Source organism: Melanotaenia boesemani, chromosome 19 (assembly GCF_017639745.1).
Source record: "Melanotaenia boesemani isolate fMelBoe1 chromosome 19, fMelBoe1.pri, whole genome shotgun sequence".
NCBI classification, from domain to species: Eukaryota; Metazoa; Chordata; class Actinopteri; order Atheriniformes; family Melanotaeniidae; genus Melanotaenia; species Melanotaenia boesemani.
Window position 1 is genome coordinate 21,098,567 of NC_055700.1, and position 26,643 is coordinate 21,125,209.

The window sequence follows — 26,643 nt, forward strand, 5'->3', positions numbered from 1 at the left end:
CTGCCTGCAGCAGTAGCAAAACTCCCATTTATAAAGCATTAAGCTGTGATATTTTCATTTGTTTGGAAACATAAAACCAACTTGAAGAATTAACAACTGCTTGAGCACATAGTCATTTTAAGCAAATTTATGTTTGCCATAAGCAGTTCATGTCCTCTCGCTCTTTCGCAGTTGAATGCTACAGTATCAACAGTAAATGTGCAACAGCATCGTAATTTTGAGCTGTATTTTATAACTGAATATTGCAGGTTTAAACTAGATTGTCAGGTCAAAGTTATGTTAGCTCTGTATTTAGTGCTAGCACAGGGGGGAAAAATAATAACTCATGTTATTGTGACTCAGTGGGGCTTTAGTTTTTACAGCTTCCTTTAACTCTTTCAGCCTTTTGCTTTTTTGGTTTTTTTTTTAGGCCTGTGCTCAAAAATTGCAAACCAGTAATGAAATGAGTATCTCTGCAACCATAAAGTCAGTGAATAATTTTGGAGTCATAGTAAAGGGATCTAGAAGTTATTTTAAATGTACATATGTGTACATGTGTGTAGTAATTCTGAACTGACTGAAGTCACATCTATGAAGTCATGTACCCCTGGAGTTTCCCCAATTACACAAAGGGGTACCTATACCTCTAAATGAGAAACACTGCTGTAGATAATCAGACTTTTTCTACTCATTTCCAGCTTTACCTTTGAGATTTTACATCTTCCTGTTTCCCCTACCTGTTTTCATCTACCTTGCTCTTCATTTCCAGTTTTCCCTGTAGCTTCACAATGATATTTTTTTCCTTTTTTTTACAGTTCACTTAATAACCGCCATGACAAGTCTTATATTGATTGTGCTGGCAGATTAGAATTGATTTTGCTCTTCACTGTATTTTCCTTTCTGTTCGGTTCCTCCCGTTATGATGAGCACTTTTCAGCATCCATTCATCAGAACAATGCATTGAACATTTTGCCCTCAGGGGAACCGATGTATTGTACACGGAACGGCCAAAGAAAACCCACAATGAACTGAAAACCAAAAACCAACTGGCCGAGGATCCGGAGGAGTTAATTGAAAATGTGCTCATGAGTTTTCTTGTCTTGTTTTCTGCCTTCTTTTCCACAGAGACTAAGACCTCTCCCATACCGTCCTCCAACGCACCACAGAAGGCCGAACCTCCAGTGGGCAGAGCTGCCCGGGTCCTCACATTTTTCTCCCCTTTGCTGTTAGGAATGCTGCTGCTGTTGATATGGTGAGCAATTACACACAAACAAACACACCCACCTGCAGAAAGTAGTCTTCAAACACTCAGTGTCAGTGTCTTTGGAATTGATTTTCAACCCATCCATTCACTCATAGTGTTTATTGGCAGCTCAATTCATGATTGTTTATGTCAGGAGCATACTGTATTATAAGAGCTACAGCAGCTGTTAAAGTTATCGATCAGGCAGGTTTATCACAACTTTAGATATTGTTCAAACTGCAGATGACATGGAAAACGATTACGTTTGCTCTAAAGCTTGCAAATAAGTTTTGTTCTATGTTTTCTTGCATCTCTTTGGCATCTTCATGTTTAATGTCCATGTACTAGTAACATCTGAACCTTAATGCCTTAAACCCGGTTCCATGAGAAAATTTATACCAAAGAACAGTTAAGCCCGACGGACCCACCGGTGGGTCCAACAGGTGTAAACACAAGTTCATGTGTGTAAAAAAGTTACTTTAGTGATGTTAGGATATTTTATTTATAATGTGTTTTAAAGAAGAATACCTAATGCCACTAAATCAACTCTTCAAGTAAATTTGGTCAACACAGAATTTGTTTATTAACAACTTTAAAATACGTATGCCACAAACAACAGCGCCACCATAACGAGTAACACCCGAAACAAAATGCAACACAACGCGTGATCAGTTCACTCCACCCCAACATATTGGGTATCAAATGAAACTAGAAAAGCTGCACTGTCATATGATACCAAGCATAAAAAGATATTCGCCAAGCACCTCACGTCAGTCTCAAAACAAACACAAAGCTAACCGTCGCATATCACAGCAGCCTTATCAGACAGCATGTTTATAACCAAATACAGCACAAATCCCAAAGCTATTCTCACAAACAGCGACATATTTTATTTCCTTACCTTTTTGTGGTCATTTTCAGTCTATTCACATTGTTCTTCGACCAAAACTCACAGCGTAGTAATCCATAATGGTGAAACTGCGTCATGCGCTAACATGTCATATGCTCCCATTCACAGCCATTTTGTTGTCTTGTTGTGGGTCTTGGCAGTGTAAATAAAGTTTGGTCGAATTCTACATCTTACAAGCTTTCCGACGATATCTTACACTTGAACGACACTTTATCTGTCAGGTATAAATACTTGCGCGTAAACAAAGGAGCATCGTTGCCATTTTGCTGCAGTTACGCCAGTGGGCGCACCGGAAAGAGCGAATATCGAACAGCGTTCATTTCTTTGCTTCATTATAACTTTTTATCCATTTAGAACGAAGGATAAAAGCCATAAACATGTCCAAGAAATTACAAAGAACCAAATACACCGTGTTGGAAGTTCTGGAGGAAATACAGACACAGCACAATTTGGCACAGTTTGCGTATCCAAGTGGCCAAATAGAAAGTCCGCCTGGTACTATCCACACTAAAACCTGCATAAAAGCTATGAGCTTTGTTCTATTCTCACGAAACTTTGGGCAGATGTAGTCAAGGAGTTGCTGAGTCCATGCAGTGGTATCTTTATGCACAGAATGATTTCTGTCATGATGTTTTCATCTGTGTACAAAAAAACAAAAAAGATATTTTTTTTTTACCTATGGTTTATGACGATTTGCACAGGCATATTAACATTCACAATGTTTCTGACACTGGATTTATATTTCATAGGGTCTTACCTATCCATTGAGAACACGCTTATGTATATTGACCTAAAAATTACAGAGTTATTGTTGATTTAATTTGGGTAGGTCTGTTCAGGCAAACCACACCTCCAAAAACCCTCAGGCTTAAAGGGTTAATAGTTAAAGTACATACATGTCAGCCCATGTCAGTGAGTCCAAATGGAAAACTGTTTTTGTTTCAGTATTACTGACCTATAATGTTTTAGTAGAAAAGATGTATGAACATGTGATGGATAAGTTGAAGCATACACATGAATAAACAACCCAGTCTCGTGGCAAAACGTGAAAGAGACACAAATACTATTAATTAGTGTCCAAAGACACCACTTTCATTGTTTTCATGCTTGGCGACACTTAAATAACTACATAGAAGAACACAGTGTCACCACATTATGTGAGTCACAAAGCAAAGGGTCCATATTTAAGGTAGGAGCTGCAAAATAATGGTGTGACACACCACTCCTTAGCTGATAAGCTAAATTTCATTTCCATGCTGTGCACTTCTGTTTCAACCATTTAAAGCCTGATTCAGTAAATAATAGAAAGAAAATTAAAATTTTCTCAAGGTGAAGTCCTTCTTTGGCCCTTTAACAAAATGTAAAAATAAATTAGTGTTAATAATTTATATATTAATATGTGTTAATATATTTAATTAAATATATGTATAGTTAATTACAATGTAAGTCACCTCTACCCCTTAAGCCTAATGAGATAACTTTACATTTACAGTTTTAAAATTTTAAATACATGTGAGAACCAGCAAGTAAGATATTTTAGATATTTTATGACTATGTTTTACAAACATGAAACATAAATTGGGCTTTCTTTTGCCTCTGGTTCTGTGAATCTTGGTCATAGCGAGATGAAACTTCCAGTTTTGGAATCTGTGAGATGTGAAGGTCAGTGGAGAGCCACACTTTGTGTTTACATATTTTTTTATATAATATTTTATATCATATTTTTTGTACCTGCTCTTTTAATTGTTTGTTGTCTTAACTGTGTGTGGCAGTCTCTGGACTTTCTGTGAAAACCACACATGTTTAGTGTTGTATTCACACTAAACATTTACAGACCTGATGTTACACCCGTAAAACCAGATGTTAACCCCTTTATTCCCAGTAGCGGAGGGTGGAGGTGCAAGAGGTTAAGCTAAATAGTCAAGCTAATGTTACCAAGGGTAATCAATGAAAAAACACAAGGAGACAAAAACAGAAATAGATTTAACTTTATTTATTTCTGGGACAATAAGGAGGAACTCCTCTTTTCTCCACTCACTATCCAACTCAGTGCTAGTTTACTAACCTAAATGCACTGGCATAGCACACAGGTGGACAATCTGCTTAAATACATGTCAACTGCTGACGAGGCCCAGTTAAACCTCCATCAATTCCACATCAAACCACTGCAAATACACACTGCATTGATTTCATGCCAACAAGATCAAGTGTAAACACTTCTGAGTAGCTACTGACAGGAGGACATAAATCATTTTAGGGGAAGGTGACCCAGTGAACAAAAACGTTCAAAATAAAAAAAGTTAAACGGTTATTCTTTAAAAGTTAGTTACAACTGTCACAACCTAAAAGAGACACCTAGGACCACCCTGTGGTGCCACCCGCTACACTAAGAATGTGCATCCTTTAGAAAGTTATTGTGCATATTGTGAATATTTATTATTATTAAATTAATATTTAAAAACATTAGTTAGTTCTTTAGCATTTTTAGCCAGAGCCATTGTGGAAGGTACAGAGGCCAACTTGCAGTTTCAGAGCCGCAGGTTGCAGAAATCTGATTTAGTGTTTGTAGACCAAAATTTACTGCATTTTCTTCAAATAGCAGTAGGCCTACTTTTAAAGGAAAACGACATTTTGCGTTTTAACAATGCCATTAATTACAATTAAAAATTGCCCAGCACTAATATATATATATATATATATATATATATATATATATATATATATAAATATTACATATATATTTCAAGAAGACTGCTGTCTTGCTCATTAATTGATGCCCAAGTTTTGTTTTAGCAAAAATGGACAGTGTCTTCTTTTACTCTTACAGAGAATGAAACTAAGTTTTACAGTTTGTACTTTTAAGACAAAGTTCTGACTCAAGTCTAGGGATAAAACATTTTAACATGTGACCACTCATAAACAAGCTGTGTCTATGTCAACCCCTTTGTTATGTTAGATGACCATAGCAGCTTCACTAAAGACCCATCCATCCGTCCATTTTTTGTGCCACTTACTCCAATTCTGGGTCGCAGGGAAGGTGCAGCCTCTTCCAGCAATTAGCAGGCGAGAGGCAGGGTACACCCTGGTCAGGTCTCCAGTCCATCACAGCGCCAACACAGAGAGACAAACAGCCACTTAAACTGACTTCTAGAGAGAATTGAGAGTGACCGATTAACCTAATTTGCAAGTCTTTGGATGGTGGGAGTACCCAGAAAGAATCCAGGCATACATGGGGAGAACATGCAAACTCCACACAGACTTCTATAGAAGTGAAGGGTAAGCTCAGGAATCCCATAAAGAAGACAAGGCTAAATCAAAGACAACAAAGACATTTCTCTTTCATACTGTTTAGCTTGAGATGACTAATTTGTGTTTGTGTCTCTTTCTCCAGATGTAAATGTCTTATTTCTGAGGGGTGACAAGAGGTAGGACGATGAAGAGGATGAAGACGAGGAGGCTGGTGTTTTTGTTTATTTTTTTGTTTTAAGTTTGTTTTTTGTTGTTTTTTTTTTTTCTTCTATTTTGCACATGTTTCATCAATACAGTGCATTGATCATTTCTGTCTGCCACACAGTTACTCAGCAAAATTACTTAGACCTGAAATCAGACGATGATAATGCTTTCCAGCATTTTTGATATACGGTGACAAAGAGATTCTTCAGAGGAACTTTTAAAAACGGCATCGTCATCACCAGGAGCGGCGAGAACAACCACAACGACAGCAGTCACAGTGCGACGAACAGACTAACGTTAACGCCACGGTGGCTTTGGGCGAGCCACAGCAGACGGACTTGTTCAGCTTGGTTCAGGAAGATCCTCCTCAGAGCAAGAAAAAGTCCTCAGCTGACTAAAAACATCTCTTAGTTACATTTTCTTTTCTTTTATTATTCATTAACTGCCTTTCTTTTTACTTTCTTCAGAAATGCATAGTGCTTTACAGACAAACACACGAACACACACATATTTAGGACAGGTGTGTTTGCATGTTTAGCTACAGTAGCGGCCCCTTACACAGCCCAATCATCATGCCAAAGACTCATCTACACCCACAACGAAAATGGTTTCCAAACAATTCATTGAGCTTCCTGAAGCCTGTGCCTGTTTTCATCGTGGGTTGAAAACCCCCAGAAAATTGTGTGTGTGTGTCTGTGTGTGTGTGTGCGTGACACAGCAGCTGAAGTGCGGTATGTTTGAATCAAACTCGGGATAAATCTGAGGAAGCCCGCAGCTCCTGATTGTGTAAACACGGCAATGAACAAAGAGGCCACAGTAAAACTCTGAGTCCACACGCCTCCGACAGCTGAATCTAAACTGATGGAGGAGCCTTTCTCCGATCTGAGGACTAACACTTTGAAGAATCCAGTAATGGTAGCGTGGATTATTTAGACAGTTAGCTTTACATTGTGCTTACAGCAAGTGGCAAGAAGGACCTAGATTGTAAAAAAGAAAATAAAGTGGATTTTAAACTGAACGCTTCTTTTCCCATCAATTTCTTTTTTTTTTTTTTTTTTTTTTTTTGTTATTGGAACCTCTGGCACGAGTTTGTTTCCTCCTCTGCCCTGTGCTGTAAAATACAATAACACAAAATTGTTTTCTTTCAAATCTTGGCGCCTTTACAAACATTTAAAAATGTCTTTTTGCAGTTTTACATTTCATTATCCAATATCAGCAGTTACTGTTATGTTATTCAAAGGAATATTGATGTGTTTATTGTATTTTTTATGGACATATAATAAAATGACACATATAGGGCTTTATTAGTTTTTTCTTTTTCATTTTTTTCTCCTTTTGTTATCAGACATTCATATTGGCTTAATTCCCCCTTGATCCTATTTTGTAAAAGTATGATATGTAACTTTAACATTGAACAAAAAGTTTATTATTTAATAATAATAATAATAATGTATGTATTAGCGTTAGAATGTTGTAACCTGTACCTGGGGTCTTTTTTATAGATGTATATACAATGACAGGTTTCAACCATTAAATGTGACCATTTCACAATGAATTATGACAAACTGGCCTCATTCTCATTTTGCTTTGTCCAGGTGATCTTTGAACATGTGACAGCAGATTTTTGTCTGCAGTTTTAATGGGATGAAGTAAAGCAGCAGAAACAGTTTTTTTTTTTTTACTTAATAACATTCAAAGCAAGAACAAAGTCAGTTAGCACAGTCACCTTTTCATTGTGTGAGCATTTTCTGAGATTCTTTATTAGCGTTATGAATCAAAGTGCTGCTTGATCATTGTGTTACATCATAACTGGAGGACCATGAGTGAGTTTTCAACCCCCGCTGCGAGTTCAAGCATAGGGTTGCTTACATGACAACCCAAGATCTCAGTCTACTGATAATATTAGAAGAAAAGTCTTCTTGAAGGATGAAAGATGAGTAGGACTGACTGAAAAGTTGCAGAAGTAATAATCAACACATTGTTCAGCAGCAGTTCATCAGAAGGTCACAGTGATCTGGATCAAAGTGACTTGTCTCAACATTATAATCTCTAGAGCCAGGACAGACAGGAAGCATCTTACTGTGCTTGCTTTTTGGATTATTTGGCATAAAAACAATTCCAGGTTGTCAGGTGCAACAAAAATAAACAACAACAAATGAAGGGTTGAAGAGAAGCTTCTGTTACCTATTGTACATAAACTTCTATATTTTACTATAATGCTATATTTTGGACACAATTCCTGGTGAGACTGGGCTCATTCAGCTATTGGTTTGTAGAAAGTGACCATAGGATAAGTTAAAGCTTTAGAGCAGGGATTGTCTCTCCTGGTCCTCAAGGACTGGTGTCATGCAGGTTTTAGAAATCTCCCTGCTGTAACACACCTGACTCAAATCAATGAGCAATTTGCAGACTTGATGTCAAGTTCTGGACAAGTCTGAGACAGGTGTGGCAGGGAAACTTCTAAAACCTGCAGGACACTGGTCCTCGAGGACCAGGATTGAGGATCCCTGCTTTAGAGAGAAAGCTGATTAGACTATCTCATCTTTTAAATAAAATAAATCTGAATTATGCAGTCACTTTCAGAAAGCCCATCAGCACACTGATAAATTGTCATTTATCTAGCTAATAATATTGAACTGGCAGTTTTTGAAAGGGATGGCTTAAATCTGGGACTAATCAGATACTTGTAACTCTTGCCATCCTATTTTTTTCCAATTATGATAACTCCATAGAGCTTTGCCAAACACAAACATTTATATTATGAGGCAAGTTTTCCACAAGCCCGTACACTTAAAAATGTTTAACATCAGCATTTACTTTGAATATGAAATATGAGTGGGATTGTGTTGGTGATGCAGTTGGTAAAAATTTCCTTCTAACCTTTAGCGCTCACTCTCTGTGTCTGCCTCTCTTCAATCTGTCTCACTGTCTCTTATCTTTCTTTCAAGCTCTCTTTCTGTCATTATGCTGACAAGTTCTGGCAGGCCGATTTGGAGGCCGAGGACAAATCAATACACCATCTAACAGCTGTCAGCTGGGGTCCTCTGTGTGTAGGAGTTTGTGTGTGTGTGTGTGTGTGTGTGTGTGTGTGTGTGTGTGTGTGTGTGTGTGTGTGTGTGTGTGTGTGTAGTGCAGATCTGCTTGCGTGGTATTGCATTCATTACTCTTTCCTCCCATCCTTCCTCCCTCATATATACCAGCCAGCCGTTTCCTTTTATTTAATGAGGGTGTCAATGAGAACTCAATTAATATTTACAATGACAGTGAATTGAATAAAGAGGGCACAGAGGACACTGGGATTTTTATCATCCTTGTCTTTGTCTGCGCTTATAACTCTAACATGGTTTGCTCTTATAGTTAAAAAGAAAACAGGAGTGCAGAGTTTACATTTTAAACTTTGATTGAATTTTAGCTGAAATATTCAGCTGCACACCCTTTGGCTGCAATCATGATGTGATCCACATTAACCTCAAGGATATGTGAAGTGTGTGGATGTGAATGCTACCCATAGCCTGTCAGTTCAAGCTGTCCTGCTATGCTCTAATGACTACTTTGACCTTTTGCTGAAAACTGGATGAATGGCACGATATATGCTTTCTTCTCACCTCTGCCCCAGCTTTGGGCTTTCACCTCTTTAAACACTCAGCTTACTGTGGCTCTCTGTTGCCGGGTCTTTGGGTTTTTTTTTTTTTTTTTTAACTAACTGGTTTTGCCTTCACAATGTTCCACATAACACAATTTTAATTGCCTCTAAAAGAGCAACATTGCACCACTTTCAAGCTGATTTTGGATACAGCATGTCATTTATATTTCACAGAAATCTGTGTTTATTTGCTTCAAGGCAGCCTCTATTTCCACTTTATAATTCAGATATCACATTAGCCTTGTATTATATTGTTCACACAGACAAAGAATATGTGAACCATTTTTAACCAATTCTAACTCTGATCCTAGACGTAAATGTGTGAAAGCTGGACATGTAGCAGAGCTGGACTACCTTAGATAATCTAAACAGAGCATAATCTTTGATTAATAAAGCACATTTTTTTCATAAGTTTAAAGCGTTTATCAAATTAAAACTGTCATTGTCCAGATTATCTTTGATTTCACACAATTGGAAACTGGAATTGGGCTGCACGGTGGTGTGGTGAATATCACCAACATCTCTCGGCAACAAGATTCCTGATTTAAACCTCAGCTGGGGCTTCTCTGTGTGGAGTTTGCATGTTCTTCTATCGCATGTGTGGATTCTGTCTGGTCACTCCAACATCCTCCCACAGTTCTAAAACATGCATATTCGGTAGATTTCTCAGCATTCTCCCCAGGAGTTAGTGTGGGTGTGAGTGGTTGTCTGTCTCTCTGTGTTGGCCCTATCATGGACTGCTGACCTGTCCAGGGTGTACCCTGCTTCTCATCTAGTATCTGCTGGGATGGACTCCAGTCACCCTGCAACCATGCAGCAGAATAAATGGGTATACAATGTATGAACGAATTAAAACTATTCCTTATTTGGCCACAAGAGGGGAGCAGAGACACCCTCCCTCACTGTGCTCTGTCTATGGTGCTGAAACGCTGTATAAGTCTCTGTGCCTCTGTCCATGGTGCTGAATTCTGAAACCTATGCAACGTTCCACTTTCTTTTTCTTTTGTTCTACATATCCTGTGTGTCTTTCCTTGACCAAAACAAAAAAGATCAGCACTATAAATGCAGGGTTGGGTGACGCACAACATCACAGTTAGTCAGGATTTAAATATTTCACGTAGGCACTGATTCCCTTTCTCTTTTCATATCTTGTTTTGTCTGGCCTAGATAAAAATAAACCATTGATACCATATATTTATTGGCTCCTAACTTTGCACAGCTTGTTCCTCGTGTCCCAGGAATGATGGAGGAGAAGAGATACCATTTACAGAGAATTTGCAGTGAGCTCCTAATCTCTGCCTTGCCAGGTGGCCCGAGTGCTCTCTCTGTGCATGTCTCACACCAACTGTGATTACTTGTCAGCCTATTTTTCATCCCACTGTTGATAACACGTGTCTGCACTGCCACACATAAATTAATGGAATGGAAAGTTAGTTCCACAAAATGACAAGTTATCTCATCTAAACTCTTCATTAATATGCAAAATATGTAAGCTGGGTGAGTTTGATGGTGTGACTTTGAGTCACTGACTTGCTGCTTTGTCACACCTAAAAATCCAGAGAGCTCATTGTGAAGCTAGACAGCAAAAGGCTGTTCTCCCACTGGAGGAAAGCAAAGAGGTCCTTCAAAAAACAAAGCTAAATCTAAACACCGAAGTTTCACTCTAAACTCAAAATGCAGATGTGGGTGATGTGTGTGTGTGTGTGTGTGTGTGTGTGTGTGTGTGTGTGTGTGTGTGTGTGTGTGTGTGTGTGTGTGTGTGTGTGTGTTGGGGGGGGGGGGGGGGGGGGGTAAATGAATGAATGAGCACAAACTCAGTGGAACAATCTCTAAATATGCCTGTCAGAACATAAATGGGGGATAAAGAATGAGCTTCAGATTGAATGAGATATTTCCATTGGCTACCTGCTGAGAAATAATAAAGAGAATCACGGGCACATTAAAGAGATTCCATTAAAAGAAAGTAGACTTGTCATTACAGATATAATCTCAAATCTTTAATAGAGACATTATCAAAATTAGATTTTATACTAGAGGTGAAATTTAAATTTATTGCATGGCAAATTTCAGGATTTTTAACTGACACATCAATTTAAAAACCCTCCACTCTACAGAATTGCCTAATGTATAGCTAAGGAGCCAATATCATCTGCCAGTCCGCGTTAAACACTGGGATTACTCAGCCAGTCAAACTAAACTATTGGCTTAATTTGTTTCACTGGAGCTCACAGTGATGTTTTCAGCTTTGGAACATCACATATGTAAACAGAAAGCATGTTTCTTTTCATATTGTTTTTATTTGTGAATTATAAATTGTCAGTGTTGTACACAGCAAAAAATAACCCTTTCTATGGTCTCTTTCTCCCTCTTGTGGTAGAAAATATATAAACAGAACTTCTCACACCAAAGGAACGGTGTGTCAAGTCTTAGATGCTTTGCTGGTGAGGTGTTCTGGGCATGTCCCACTGGGAGGAAACCCTGGGGAAGACCCCGGGCATGCTGGGGACACTACATCTCTGGGCAGGCAGGGAATGTCTTGCAATTTCCTCGGATGAACTGGAAGAAAAAGCCAGGGAGAGAGAAGTCTGGTCCTCCCTGCTTAAGCATGCTGCCTCTGCAACTCGACCGTGGATAAGTGGTAGAAAATTAATGGATGGATGGATGGATGGATGGATGGATGGATGGATGGATGGATGGATGGATGGATGGATGGATGGATGGATGGATGAATGGATAGATGGATGGCCTGGTTTTTTCACTCTGCCATTCACAGACACATGGACTGAACCGCTGTCCTTTTTATTGTAAGATAACTACCAACTGAGTCATGACACATCCAAATATTCAAACCATAATTTACAACTTCAAAAACTTTTAACCAACTTAAGTGGATATTTAAACCATTCAAATGTAATAAGTAAATGCTGTGACGACCAATGTAAATGCACCTATAAACACCAAATGACTTATCCTACTCAGTAACTGCATTTATAACATAACATTCTAGATAATGTATTATTTAAATTGTTTATTAATGCATTGCACACTTGTTAGGTTATTTACTTTTCCTCTAAATTGTAAATGAGGTCATTCATACTGTAAAATCCATATAAAAATAAATAACTTATGGCAATGATGCAGATGAGAAAGTCCATTCAGTTTTATTAAAACTTGTGCATGAGGAAAGAGTCATAGAGAGTTACCAGCACATCTGAAGACTTTCTAAAGTGGAGAGGTGTATGTGCCTTTTATATCTGTGGGTTGGTCTTACAGGAACAATGGGATTATTGGGCTACAACAATCAATTTGATCTGCAGTGGTCAAACCTGATTTGTTCAGTATAATGGAGATTGGTGTACAATGGGGTTATTAGAGAGACAGTTTGGTCTCTCAGTCAGCTATGGGAAGTACTCTGGCAAACAATGGTCAAACCAGATCTACACAGTTTAATCAATATTGACATATAATGGGATTAATCCGCACCTCCAATTCTGAGACCATGGTCCTCAGCCAGAAAAAGGGTGGAGTGTTCTCTCCAGGTTCAGGAAAGAGGTCCTGAACTCTCGTGAATCGTGAATACAAGCGGCTGAAATGTGTTTTCTCTGCAGGGTAGCCAGGCTCTCCCTTAGAGATAGGGTGGGAAGCTCCGTCATTCGGGAGGGGCTCAGAGGAGAGTAGCTGCTCCTCTGCATCAAGAGGAGCCAGATGAGGTGGCTTGAGCATCTGGTCAGGATGACTCCTGGTCAACTCCCTGGTGAGGTGTTCCGGGCCCGTCCCACTGGGAGGAAACCCTGGGGAAGACCCAGGTAACGCTGGTGGGACTACATCTCTCGGCTGGACTGGGAACGCCTCTGGATCTCCCTGGGTGAGCTGGTAAATGTGGCCAGGGAGAGGGAATTCTGGGCTTCCCTACTTAGACATCTGCCTCCACAACCCAACCCCAGATAAGCGGTAGATAATGGACAGACTGATGGGATTAACCTGATCTGTTTATGACACAAACACTTTTTAAAACCAGTTTAGTCTAAATACATGTTCGGTAGAATTAAATAATAATTAAAAAATAAAATGTCCTTCAAATACTAAATATCTGATTTAATTTAATTTGTGATTAAATGAAGTAGCTATTAACCTAATCCTTCATGGCGACATTTATTCCACGGACTACGCCTGTTGTTCCAATTATGACCTGTAGGTGTCAGCAAAACGCCTCTGAGCTGAGCGTCAACATTACAGTAAGAAACAGAAGAAGAGTGGCACCTACAGCGATGCAGGTCCAGTAGGGCTATGGGGTGAGTGTCTTTCTTTTCTTTTGGTTTAATTAAATCATATATAAACTTTTTATAAAAACAAGTATCTAGTTCAATGTCGTGCTTTGCTTTTTAATAGAAATGTGTCACGTCGCATTAACTTACGCAGTCTCAGCAGAGCCAACGGTGTCCGCCTACACAAAGCAGCATATCTTCTTACTGTTAGCCGCTTAGCCCCACGCTAACAGTCATCATCGGTGAAATTAGCCTCATTTACATGTCTTTATTTTAAAGTGTGTGTAGTTAAAAACTAGTAACTCATACAAATAAATGGATTAGACATTGTCGTTAGCCACAGCTAAACATGCTAAGAGAAATAAAGATGAACCTGCCAGTGGGTGACGGAAATAAGAGCTAATTAAATATTCATACACCGGTTATTAAGCTTGAAGGTGTTTGTCGTTTTGAGAGAGAGAGAGAGAGAGCGAGAGAGAGAGAGACTGATGTAAGCTAAACAAAGACTTAAATGTCGTTTGAGTCTGTAGCCACATTTCACTCAGTTACATTAGACACAGACCTATTTTTATGTGGCTTCTGGCTTCAGCATGAAATTACATCACCACTGTTGCTTCTGTACAGTGGGGCTGGCATTTTTCTGCTGCTCCTGTGCAGTGAACCAGTTACTACATCTTACACTGAGATAAGAAGTAACATCATTTTCAAATGTAGCTATGATGATTACCTATCCTGCATGGTTGGCCTAATGACAAAACTACAGAAACATGAATACTAATTTTTATTAAGTGATATTTGTGTAGGTTGCTCTGATACTCACCCCTCCCCTTCTGGTGTAAGCTTTCTCAGTTTTATTCTGTTCTGGCACAAAGCGAAATGTCAAGTGATAACTCTAATAAAACATCATGCAAACGTGTTTATTTAGAGAGAGCACAAAGAAGAAAAGAGCTATTTCAGCTCTTGTTGATAATTAATAATTTCCTTGTCTTATTCTCATCAGAATGACAAAATGTCTATATTTCAGCCCAGTGGGTATATTAACTAGATGTAAAGCTGTGTTCACCAGCCTCATCTGAGTTATAACAAACTGTCCTGCACTGGCTGCATTAATATGTAAGATCCCGACATGTTTGTCTTCTAAATAAGCAACAAAGTCCACAACATTTGGTCAGTGGTCGAACATCTTGCAGAGCTTTTGTTTTTAATTTTGCTCCAGTGATTGTCCTGGTAAGTGATTCCTTTCAAAGTCTAGTTTGTGACCATACTTTTTCTGTAAAAAGGGCAGTAAATGGATTGTTAGGTACAGGGCTGAGATGAAGTGGCTATTAAACATTACATACTGCTGCAAATAGACCACTGTGCTGATGTATCATCTTCCTTAACGAAATTGTTTACACTTTGTCCAAATAATTCAGAATACCTGTGCTTGGAGGTGATGCTAAAAGGACACAGTCTGGCAAAGATCTGAAATCTGACTGTTGGTATTAACTTCAATTTAGCTTTTTGTATTTATGTCACATTTGGTTGACTTATGGATATTTGGGATTATTTCAAACAGATCAACATTTGTTTTTATTAGAATTTACATTTCAAGGTGATTGTTGCTAACAAGGCAGGATCTTTACTACCTTGTGATTACATTGCTTTTACAAGAGAGGTGTGAGCCAGAGACCTGATCGTTCAGGGCCTGTATGTTGTACTTTGCATCAGATACCCCTTTCTATTTGATGTGTGTCATTCATCCAGTCCTCTTGTCTACCTTCTGTCTCCTTTTTCATCTACCTAGTCTACCTGAATCTTGCTGACCATCACTGGTGATTGGCTCCTCCAGCCATCTCTCTCAACATGCAAGGATTTTATTCCAAACTCGACTCCTCCCCATCTTCATCGCCCTTATTGGGGGTGGGCCTTGGGGGAGACCCCGCTCGTGTACCTCTCAGCCTGGCCGTGGAGGCAGAAAAAGCCCAGGCCCTGCTGCAGACCTTCAGCTCGGCCTCCTTGCTGGCCTCGGCGGGACTGGGTATGTTCTGCGTGGTGGCAGATCACGCCCTCCAGCTGTCAGTCATCCAGCACCACCTGTGGCTACGCGCTGCTTTGGACAACGCCACGCACGGATTGGTGGGACTGTGGTCATGGGCGGTTGTTATTGGACTGAGGAAAAAGAGTGACTTGTATGAGGTGCTGCTGGCAGGGCTTCTGGCATCAATCATAGACCTGGATCACTTCTACATGGCTGGATCTCTTTCACTAAAGGTGAGACCTGCTCTCATCCCTCATGTTTAATAAAACTCTGTTCGTCTGGCTAGAGATACTGAACAATATTTACTCCTTTCCTTCCAGGCTGCCGTCTCACTGCCTCAGCGTCCTCCTCTTCACTGTTCCTCTCTCATCCCTGTAATCTGCCTCACCCTGCGTTTCCTCATGTGGATTGGCCGCCTCAAAGACGCTTGGTGCTCTTTGCCATGGATGCTTTTCATTTCCATGGCGACACACCACGTCCGGGATGCTGTTCGCCACGGCCTGTGGGTGTGTCCGTTTGGTAACACAGCACCAGTCCCTTACTGGTTATACGTCAGCACCACAGCGACGCTTCCTCACCTGTGCTCGGTGCTGATGTACCTGACAGGAACCAGAGATGTGATCTCCACCAAACACGGGGTGGCTATCGATGTGTAGACGCCACTGACTCAGAGCCGATGTGAAAAGGGTTTAAAAGCAACTTTTATATACTTGAACGATGAATACATTTTTTCAGTTTACAAAAAAACTGTAACTGTATGAGTCAAAATCATGGTGACATCTGTAAAGTACAGGGACACTTTAGTGTGAGTGCCAGTTGTGGATGCTTTTTGAGATTTTCCTTTGTGCTCTTGTCAGAAACCAAGCAGTAACGCCCATCTTTAAGTCTGAAGTGTGTGAGAGGGACTCAGTTTTTCAGAGATCTAAGACCTGATCCCCACCCATCAGAGTCATTAGATTTACCGTCTCTATCCAGGCTCCTAACACTCAAGGAAACGTCAACCAAAGGTCGACCACAGGCTGTACGAAACTTAATCCTGCTGTGAATCCACCACACTTCGTTATAGCCGCAAAACCCAGCATGCATGTACAGTTCTGACATTCCACAGTTTCAGATCAAAACAAGACTGCCTGCAATAGAGTCACCTCTCTGCCACTTAAGCAGACTCCCATTGTGCCACTTAGCGAGAAGCTTTACCATCTAATCAGTGATAATTTCTCCTCTAGAAGCCGCTTTTACCTTTCTTAGTGCCAACTGTGTCAGCCACAGAAACAGATCAGGAAGTTGAAGCTGTCTTAAATGATGTCTTAGATCCTAGCGTGACCCTAGCATTTTTGTTTGTTTGGTTTTTTTTTTTAGCTGAGAAAGAAAGGGGCCAACATTGTTCCAGCTGGGAGATGTGCTTTATCTCTTTACTGTGGAGCCAGTAAATATGCTGCAACAATTTAGATTAGATAAGTCTTGTGGCTTCCTGCTTTTATGAATCGACACATGACGCCAGTGATGTTCAGTCTTCACTGTAACGACTGATGCTGTAAAGTTGGCTTTTAAATGGCGGATGCAGGCAAGTGTGTGCTGTTTTTATTTATAATTATGAATTGCTTACAGTATATACACATTCACTAAGATACAGAACATTTAGAGTTAGACTTATAGATGTAAGTTAAACACATGTTTAAAATAATCCATTATAATATGTTGTAATCCAGTGAGGGGCATTTAAAACGTGTTTATTTGAATATAAGCAACATGGTGTTCGTACAAAAGGGATGTTCTCGTCTGACACTGTGTGTTAAACTGGACAATGCTGAAAGCTGGTGCTCGCTGATGACTAGGTTGTAATTATTCATTATGTCCACTAGATGGCGGCATATGTCACTTGACTTGTTTCTTTCCTTGTTTGTACTTTTTAAATATGAAACTTGGTGTTGAGGAAAGTCAGTGTGGCACTAATCAGGTTCTAACGTTTGCACAGTGTGTTTTGGAACAACATTCCTAGTACTTTAGGTTTTAATTAAGAGTATTTGATTTGTTGTTTGCTTTTGTTGCACTATACATGTAGAACATACCTCCTTTAACTCTTGTAAGGTACTAAGAAGTCATTAAACTCTTTTGTTGATACTGGAATTTAAACTTAGTACTCTGTGATGACGTAAGCACTGCATCAGTTTTATGACTGTCACACAGGTCTTCACCTACCTGCTCTAGTTTTGGTTTGCGTTAATGAGAGGAATGGAAATACTGTCCCATCCTATGCCATTTCCAGTATAATCTCTTACTGCTGCTTGTATTTACAGTGAGACCTTTATTATATTAATATTATGTTGAATTTTGCACATTTGAGTTTTTAATATTTAAATTTTTGGGGGGGTCTGTTTGTCTTTGAGTTTTGTTTTTAAAAGACAGTTGATGTAATAATGAGGTAGATACTGTAGTGGTCTTTTATCTGAATAAAATATCCTGTATAAATATTTCCTTTGTGCAGAGGAATTATTAAAGACATCTCAGTTTCATCAACACATTTTGTTCAGGAAAAAGTGAGGAATGATGTATATTTGCTACCATGAGGTTTCCTGTCAGGTTTAATGTAATCTAAAGTCTCTTGAGAATCACAATTTAGTTCTGATGCTCAACATGGGAGATGTTGCTTCAAATTGCGGTAAAAATGCCAGCATTTTTAGTAGAAACAGATGTTTTCAGCAGGAAACCTGATCACTTATTTTTCATTATAGCTTAGCATGGCTGGAGAAAAGATGCTAAATCAAAACCAAAATGTGCTAAATGATCATTTATCATACTTTTTAGTCTTCAGTCCTTTTAAAAAGAAAACAAGGATTTGGCAAAACAAAATTGAGATTTGGTTACACTTCATGGGATCAGTGTGATTTACTCCCATCATGGAGGTTTACAGTGCTGAACTAGAGGTACGACATGCAAATTATGCGTTTATGGGGCTTTTAGAAGAGGAAAAAGAAACCCTGAAATCCTTGTATTTGATAATTTACCCTGAAAGTTGTGCAAAACAGTCATTTAACAAGGAAAATGTCAATGTTTTCTCACCTAAGGATTTCTAAATGCTCTTCTGTCTGACATGTGCTGCTGCAGGAAGGAAGAGGCTGGACTATGGCAAAACTGCTTATCCACTAGTTGTTAAAATGTCATTCTTGTCACTTTCTCTAGAAGACGTTGCACAGCGTCCACTTTGTTGTACAACTTCCGGTCATTTAGAAAAACAAGACAAAAGGCTTGTCTATAAATGCTTCTTCTGCAACAAAAAGGTGGAAGTGGTTCACAGCGGACAATAGAAAATAGGCTTATGTCATTTCAAAACTTGGGCCTTGAGGATGCAGGACCCTGCATGTTTGTATAATGGGAAGTGGGACAAGAATACAAAGGAAATGTCATTTTAGTTGCACATCTTTAAAATTCTATTCACAAGGGTAACAAATGCTGGCTTCAGCATTTGTGAATCATCAGGCAGTTTCCCAATCAGAGTATGGAAAGTTTATGAAAGACATGGGCGATAACCATCAGCAAGAAACAGAAACAATAGTGTGATAAAATAGCATTTATTTCACAGAAACATACCAGGACAGGGAAAAAAAATAATAAAATAAAACAGCTTATGGTGATATCTGTTGTACACATAAAGAAAAAAAGACTATGTACATCTGAGAGTGGATGCCTGAGTGTATTTGAGCTCCAAGAACTAAAACCCGCAGGCACCATCTGCTGACGCTGACTGCACAGGACACTGAAACTGAGTCCAATCCATCCACAGAAAACAGGGAAAAAACAAAAAACACCAAAGTGAAACAGAAATGTCTCATCACATGCTTCAATGGACAGAAAGGGTATAAAGGAGGCATAAAAACAGGGTAAACAAAGATCAATGATACTGCACTGTGCCCTCAGAAAAATCCACTTAAAGGACTATTGGTCAAATCTAATTTATCAAAGCAAAAGAAAAAAAAATACTTTCATTTTGCTGTCAACTTTTTTAAAAAATATTCTAGTTGCCCATCAAATTAGCAAATATGTGGAGGCTCTCGTCAGTCAGCTGTATAACTGAGCTTTCAGGTTGACATTCTTGTGTAGCTCCGCTGTATAAACAGCTAATTTAATAACAGAATTTACACTGTATAAGTTTAAAACAATGAACCCAATGTTGAATGTTGGCACCAAAACAAAACAAAAAAAAGACTCATTTGTGGTTTGCATTACGTGAAGAAATAAACTAAAACAGCATATTAGTTGAAGACCAGTAAACACACTGTCCATACAGTAGGTGTAGAGTAACACAGCTTCATGAAACTGGGCAGAAAGACATAAATACACAACGCTGGGACGGCGCTCCAGACATGGATTCTCCTCAGTCTCTACTGCTTGTTTCCTGCCTTCAGAAACACTGTAATGTGTTTGAATCTGATCATTTTTTTTATTTATTTATATGGTATTGAAATGCTTTAAATGCCTATAAAATTTATAAAAGACGGAGCAAACCATGTCTGTGAAACAACCTCCCCGAAAGGACAGATTTATAAACACAACGTACATCGTACATCATAACATGTTTTAAAGTGTGATATACAATAATAACATACATGTAAGCTTCAACTGGAACCATGCATAATATGTGGAGCTAGCTTTAGAGAACATACAGTCGTCAAACTGGACAAAGTTTGACTTAGATGCACCTTGTGTTTCTGAAAATACATACTCTGTCAATAAAACTTTACTTTGGATTAGTAGAACCTGTAAGCTCTAAAACTAAAAGAAAGACTCGATTCAGTCTGCAGCAGCAAGTCAACCAGCACACAAGGTTTGTAGACTTCATTAGAGGGATTTTCAGAAGGTAGGTGCTGACTGCACAAGTCAAACACGTTCCACAAGTCGGTGGTGTATGATTGGCTAATGTTACTTTACCGCTTACACACTCAGCTACATAAACTCGAGGCTAAACTGACCAGCTAATGACTACTTGACCATCCCGCTCTGTGGCTGATGCGTGGCAACGCGACTGTTCATTTCCACCAAACATTTACTGTTCCCTCAAAAAAAAAAAAAAAAGGTAAATGTAATTCACATGCTGAACACACACCACTCTGTTTGAGCCCACATGCCAACATCCAAGGTAAATGTCCACAAAGCACCTCACTTATGTGAAAGGAGCCGTGTCAGAAACAGAGGCCGGACAGCCAATCTGTGGCTCCTGCTGATGTTAACCTTCATCTCATGAACTTTCTTCCACTTTCATTTGCACCCACCCAAGCTACAGACACAAACATTACAGGGGCTTTCAGGCTAAAAGAAACAAACGGTAGTATTCGAGGGTGGAGGGGAGTAACAGAACCTGCAACCATCTCTGTGATCATTTCCCAGCAACCTTTGACTAAGGATTTAAATGAATAGAAAACAATGTGCTTCAATCTTAACTAGCTTTACTCCCCTTTTTTAATGCTTTAAAGCCACAGCTACTTCCCCTTGTTTAATAAGTAATATTGCATCTGTTTTTGTAACTTTTTAAAATCTAAAGCAAAGAATTTATTAGAGCTGGGCAAGATAACACATTCTTATTTCATGGCGAGTTAATGCTGGCTTGGGATGGGCGTCATTGAGAGCACCTGTGTGTGGACTGCTGCCGCGACCACAAGGTATGTTCCTCCACCAGCTCCACCAAACCTCCGCTCCCTCCACACAGGGAAAGAAACGTGAACTCGATGAAGACTCGTTCCTCACATACTGTGCTCATTTCACACAATTACTACTGGAGGTGTAAACGATTTCTTTCTTTTAATAGCATTTATTTTAAGGTTTTAAGTTTTAAAAAGTTGTTAATATTTCTTAAGGTTTTGAAACAAACATTGTAATGTACATGACTGTGAGAGGTTAAACATGGCATTACCTTGTTACTCATCTTTCTGCAGCTTGTTTGTCATAACAGGAATTTTAAGAGAAAATGTTGAATTTTAGATTAACTGATTAACAAGTCTGAGTAAATATTTCACAAGATAATGGTATCATTACCTTTTAGTCTCTCCTCCCTCACGTCCTCCCTCACAACACAGAAGTGCTTCTTGTCTGTTAGATCAGATCAGATATTGTTCCTGCTGTGTTTAGAAGGAAAACAGGCTTACACTAACTCGTTACCATTTCACAAATAAATCTGGAAATTTTCATCCTTCCTGTCATATATATCTGATTTCATTACATTAATGTTTAATCTGAGATCTGCAAGAAACATTTTACCAGTTCGTAAATGGAAAAATGCTGATTTGTTTAAAGTGTTTGCAAACCAGAAGTTACTGAACTTTAGTTCATAAGCAATACACTGCTTCTAAATTCATTGCTGAATTCTGCACATAATGCAAATAAAAGTTTACTCATTGCCCAAAATTAGTTTTCAATTATTAATTTCTGCATTTAATCAACTTTAACTCCAACATCTTCTTTTATAATTTTGTAGATAAAATGATTGTTTTATTTGAAAATATCCTACATATTAGCAGACAGTTAAAGGTAAAATATTTTCATAATGGTCTACCACTGTTAGACATTTTCTATATCCAATTTCAACATTGCTTTTATTAAGCAGTTATTAGTCATCTGAAAAGAACTGTTTCATATATAATGTTTAACATTTAATTCTAACTAAATAACTAGGTAACATCCTAAAGCTGGTGATTTGTGAAAGGCCAGTATAGCTCCCTCTTTTTCTTATTGTGTGTCTTTCAGTCACACATAAATATGATCAGAGGATGGATTGATGGAAAGAGGTATAAAAACAAAAGAAATAAAAGACTACCTGTACTTAAAATACCAGAAAACATAACAGGAAGTAACATGCAACATAAAGTTTTTCATCATAAATGAGATAAGTCTAGTATCACTCAACCTGCCCTCCCTGGATATTTGATGTCCATGAGGTCCCCCAGGCCAGGAGCAGGTTAAAGATCACTTTCTGCCCCCTTCCCCAGCCGAGGACATAATGCTCATCGTTGCTGCTTTGGCATCAGATAGACACACACACACACAAATGCAGACTTGCTGGCAGAGATTACGCTTCCTTCACAGCATTGAGTCAGTCAGATAATCAGTCGATGAATGAATGTGTTCTTCCTCACAAAGAAACTAAAACAACTGAGCATGAAAAGTTCTGGGTGGTGGAAGAGAGACGAGGCCTTTTGTCCCAACAACTAAATGTTCTCCTGTTTGGCAGCTGCACATCTTATTTGTTGCTTTAAAGTTCAACAGAAACCCTTCACCAAAATGGCTGAAGAGTCAGTCCACCTGAAGCAAAAAATGTCCTGGTGCAGAATTTCTCCTCAAGTCTGCTGATGTGAGCAGATGATGTCTTTGCTGTACGGAGTGTGTTGATGCATTATGGGTGGCACAGTTACCCACTGAATCAGCTGTTAAATACTGGATAACAGACCCCTCTGTGGGTATGTCCATGTTTTCCCGGATGTCTTGCATACGATGTGCTTAATGTGGCTGAATATGGACGGTCAGCATGTCACAGAGGTAAAAGGAAAGATGCTGACTTAATGGTGGAGCTGACAGCTAGCAGACACCTGGGAGAGGAAGAGGAGACAAGCTGATGAAAAATGGACGAGGCGGGAAGACATAATGGAGAGCGGAGTTAAGAGAGTAAATGCAGCTGTGCGAAACATGGATAAATTATATCATAATTAGCTGCTGCCGAAAAGCGCATATTTAAATAGCAGTGGCAAACTTACAGGGTTATAATCTGTGAGTGTGTGTGCAAGCCTTGTAATCACAAGTTGGCTGTGTATCTGAGGGAATATTTGAAGGTTATTTATGGCAGCTCTTTGAGCCATTTTGGTTCTTACTAAAGTAAAACTTTGCTGTGCTATTTTCACTGTTTTTTCTGGCAATTTCTGGTAGTTATTCAAATCAGAGAGGAGGAAAAAAGAATGTAATTTGGATTTTAATTAGCTTCACAAACATTCTACTCCCCATACAGTTAAATGTACCAAAAAAGTCAGCTAAACAAGTATTTTCAGAGATGAAATCAAATACCTTCAAACTTAAGGGATGCACTCTGGGAGTCTCACATTAAATGGGCATGGCCTTCATCTTCACCATGGAGGTGAGTTCTTGTTTGGTGGCGTGTTCCCGCTGCCGCCGTCGCATCCTGGAATGTATAAATAACACCAACATATAGAATCTCACTCTGACAGATTAAAAAAATATAAATAAATAAATACACAAATAGAAAAACAGACAAAACAAATAAATGTGGATCATGCATGTTTGTCTTTGTGTGTGTGTGCGCGTCTTACCGCACAACAAAGATGAGGGATAGGACGGAGGTGAGGATGAACATGGAGAACAAAACCAGGAGAATCACTAACGCCAAATTACCTTCATCCTCAAGTACATCTGGGTGGGAAGGAGAACAACAAGGGAGGTGAGTAAAAACAAGCCGGGTGGAAAAAACAGAAGGAGGGGGACAAAGGGAAACAAAGGAACAGGAGCTGGGAAAGGACAGGAAACTTAAACAAAAAGCAATACACTTATTAAGGTAAGACTGGCAAAAATAAAATAAAAATAAATAAGCAGGTGTGTGAATTTGCATGTAAAAGACTAAAAAGGGAAATAAAAACTGTGTGTGGTTCGAAGTTAATCTTAAGTCTTTCACACAAACATGCAGTTTCACTGATATGAGTTACAAAAACATTTGCTTCCTCCACACAAAAGAAAACATCACTTTGAACTGAAAGATTAATAAGAATTCAAATGTTAGAAAAAATAAGAAAAACAGCAGCCCCTCACACAAAAACAGAAGCAGCTTGTGCATGTGTGTTTATGTTTATCCTGCATTCTTGCCACAACAGGCTGCTTTTATCTCTGGTTTTACCCATGTTTATGTGAGCTGCTTTCTACAGAACTTTTTAACCAGCGTTGTAGAAAACACGACACCCTGCAGGCACTACTTACTGCAATTATATGTAATTGGGTGATGAGGGCAGGCACGAGGTACTTGCACTGTTCTCTCTACTCCATATTAACTCAAAATACTACATCCTGAGATTCCAGCTGCATTAATGACCGATGTACAAGTACAACACATGCTCATCCTGTAGTTCACTATACCAGACTTAACTCTAAAGTCAAAACATATATAAGAATGTTTTAAACGAGTTAAAAACTAAAACCCTGATGAACAACTTCACCTCAAAATTAGATAATGCATGTTTTTCTCGATGATCTAACCACATCAAGCTTCATTTGTGTCAACCCCATGCACATTAGTACCTGGAGACTATTTGGATCCTTTTTGCAAAACCCAAGCTGTGCACCAGCGCATTACAATAATTATCAGAATACGGATGCTCCAAACTGAAAACAACCAGTGTGGTGGCAGAGAGAACAAGAGGCAACACCGCTGCTGACAAGGATGTGAGAAATCATAAAAACATTTCTTATGAAATCATATGCAAAGTACAGTGCTGCTGTAAAGTGTATTAATGTTGAAAAATAAGCATTTAGTTACTTTTAATATTTGATATCAGCCTGTATGCTGTGCCTTGGAACAAATACAAAGGAAAGAAGTAGTAGAAGAAAGAAAGAAAGAAAGAAAGAAAGGTTATGTGCAGCTCTTTCACCAAAGCGGGACAACAGAGGACGTGTTTACATCACAGAACCTGTCATCATTTTAAATTTGTGGGGGAAAATGAGCAAAGATGATGAAATGTTAAACCTTGGTGATAGCATCTGTCAACAGCTGAGCACTTCCCTTCAGATTTTAATAAGCACCTGCAAACTGAGCTCAGCTCATCAACACCAATAATGCAACCAGCAAACAAACAAACAAAAAAACAACAAACTTGAGGCTGAAATGCTCCTAACCAAATAAAAGAAGAAACAACAAGGAAAGTTCCAGCAGATGGCAGCATTTCTGCACAGCCACACATCTCACCTGGCTCAAAACAAAGTCACCACCTGCCTTTAACCGAGCTGCTGGTAAGAACCTCCCAATACAAATTAAAGAGTGATTAATATGTTTCAGCTGACAGCAAAACTATTTAACCTTAAGTGATGCCGTGAGTAGTTTGTCATTACTTAAACAATCATGACATAGTCAAAGAGCTGCTTATGGAACATGAAACATCAGTTTGCCTCATAGGTTCATCTCTACAGACAGTATGTTAACACCATTAAGAACTTTTGAGACAAATCCACACAGCGTTTTGACTTTCCACTTTAATAACAAAAGATTTTAATGAAAGAAAATTAAAGCAACTCTGGATAAAAACAAAGTTGTGACACTACATAAGCTACTACACAGTGTATCATCTTAAAGCTAGTTAGTACTAGTAAGGCCAGTAGTAGCAAAACTACTAATACTAGAAAACCCAGCATGTGTGGCTTAAACATGACAACAGTTAGTGTAAAAATTATATTATATTTATGTATTAATTATATATTAATATTAATTTATAAGCAGTGTTGCTCCTGAACATGACAACAACGAAGTTATCATCTGGAGAAGGAAATGATTCTTACTATACGACTTTGTGGTGGTGCTGTCAGGCTGTGTGGTGAAGAGAAAGTCCTCTGGAAATTCAACGTCTGGGTCCACTGTGGGGTCAGGGGTGGTGGAGGCTACAGTGGACACAAACACAGACACACATCAGTCTTCCATCCACTAGACCTATAAAGATTTTTCTTTTGTTTATAATCATATTACATATAAATAAATGTATCGTGTAATTGTGCGTCATTGCATTCTTTGCTTATCAGTTCTTATTTATGTGTTTAATTATAATTTCATATTGTTATAGTTGTTAGCCTTTGCTGATTGAAAACAAGGTGACTTGACTTATAGAAATATGCATTTTGTGAATTTTCTTTCTGACCTTCCCACGGCCTGCCAAAAATCGTACGACTCCATTCGCTCCACTGGCTCTCTGAGATGTGCGCATCCATGCCTCGAACCTCAACCTCAGTGAGGTGCCCTGCCAGTGTGTCAAATATCATGACAGCATTTTCCTTTGTGGGGATCTGTTTTAAGAGAGAGACATGACATGTATGAGCACACAAGACTGTAGAGGTGAAGAAGGAAAAAGCCAAAGCTGAGATCATGAATACATCAGTTAAAAA

At 38.9% G+C, this 26,643-nt stretch overlaps 3 protein-coding genes across 6 annotated transcripts in view; 2 read left to right on the forward strand and 1 right to left on the reverse strand.

Annotated features, from left to right (window-relative positions):
• cntfr (ciliary neurotrophic factor receptor) overlaps nt 1-7,140 on the forward strand; it is a 202,449-nt gene extending 195,309 nt beyond the window's left edge. For all 3 annotated transcript variants that reach the window (XM_041969260.1, XM_041969261.1, XM_041969259.1), the window contains 2 exons: nt 1,105-1,231; nt 5,524-7,140. In XM_041969260.1, the coding sequence (XP_041825194.1) occupies nt 1,105-1,231; nt 5,524 (128 nt within the window). In that variant the 3' untranslated portion in view covers nt 5,525-7,140. The remainder of the gene's footprint in view (nt 1-1,104; nt 1,232-5,523) is intronic.
• A 6,295-nt stretch (nt 7,141-13,435) lies between these two features.
• tmem267 (transmembrane protein 267) lies at nt 13,436-17,989 on the forward strand. Its single transcript, XM_041969271.1, has 3 exons — nt 13,436-13,520; nt 15,280-15,746; nt 15,834-17,989. The coding sequence occupies exons 2-3, from the start codon at nt 15,339-15,341 to the stop codon at nt 16,167-16,169; spliced, it is 744 nt and encodes a 247-aa protein (XP_041825205.1). The 5' UTR covers nt 13,436-13,520; nt 15,280-15,338; the 3' UTR covers nt 16,170-17,989.
• A 1,077-nt stretch (nt 17,990-19,066) lies between these two features.
• Nucleotides 19,067-26,643, reverse strand: part of il11ra (interleukin 11 receptor, alpha) — a 44,997-nt gene continuing 37,420 nt past the window's right edge. For both annotated transcript variants that reach the window (XM_041969257.1, XM_041969258.1), the window contains exons 8-12: nt 26,400-26,544; nt 26,047-26,145; nt 23,820-23,919; nt 23,557-23,671; nt 19,067-23,087 (exon numbers count right to left, since the gene is read on the reverse strand). In XM_041969257.1, coding sequence (XP_041825191.1) covers nt 23,593-23,671; nt 23,820-23,919; nt 26,047-26,145; nt 26,400-26,544 — 423 coding nt within the window. In that variant the 3' untranslated portion in view covers nt 19,067-23,087; nt 23,557-23,592. The remainder of the gene's footprint in view (nt 23,088-23,556; nt 23,672-23,819; nt 23,920-26,046; nt 26,146-26,399; nt 26,545-26,643) is intronic.

Excerpts from the sequence above, each read along its gene's own strand:
- tmem267 (XM_041969271.1), top strand. The coding sequence starts at position 15,339 with ATGCAAGGATTTTATTCCAAACTCGACTCCTCCCCATCTTCATCGCCC. Across the intron at positions 15,747-15,833 it reads CTGGATCTCTTTCACTAAAG|GCTGCCGTCTCACTGCCTCA; the intron begins GTGAGACCTGCT and ends CTTTCCTTCCAG.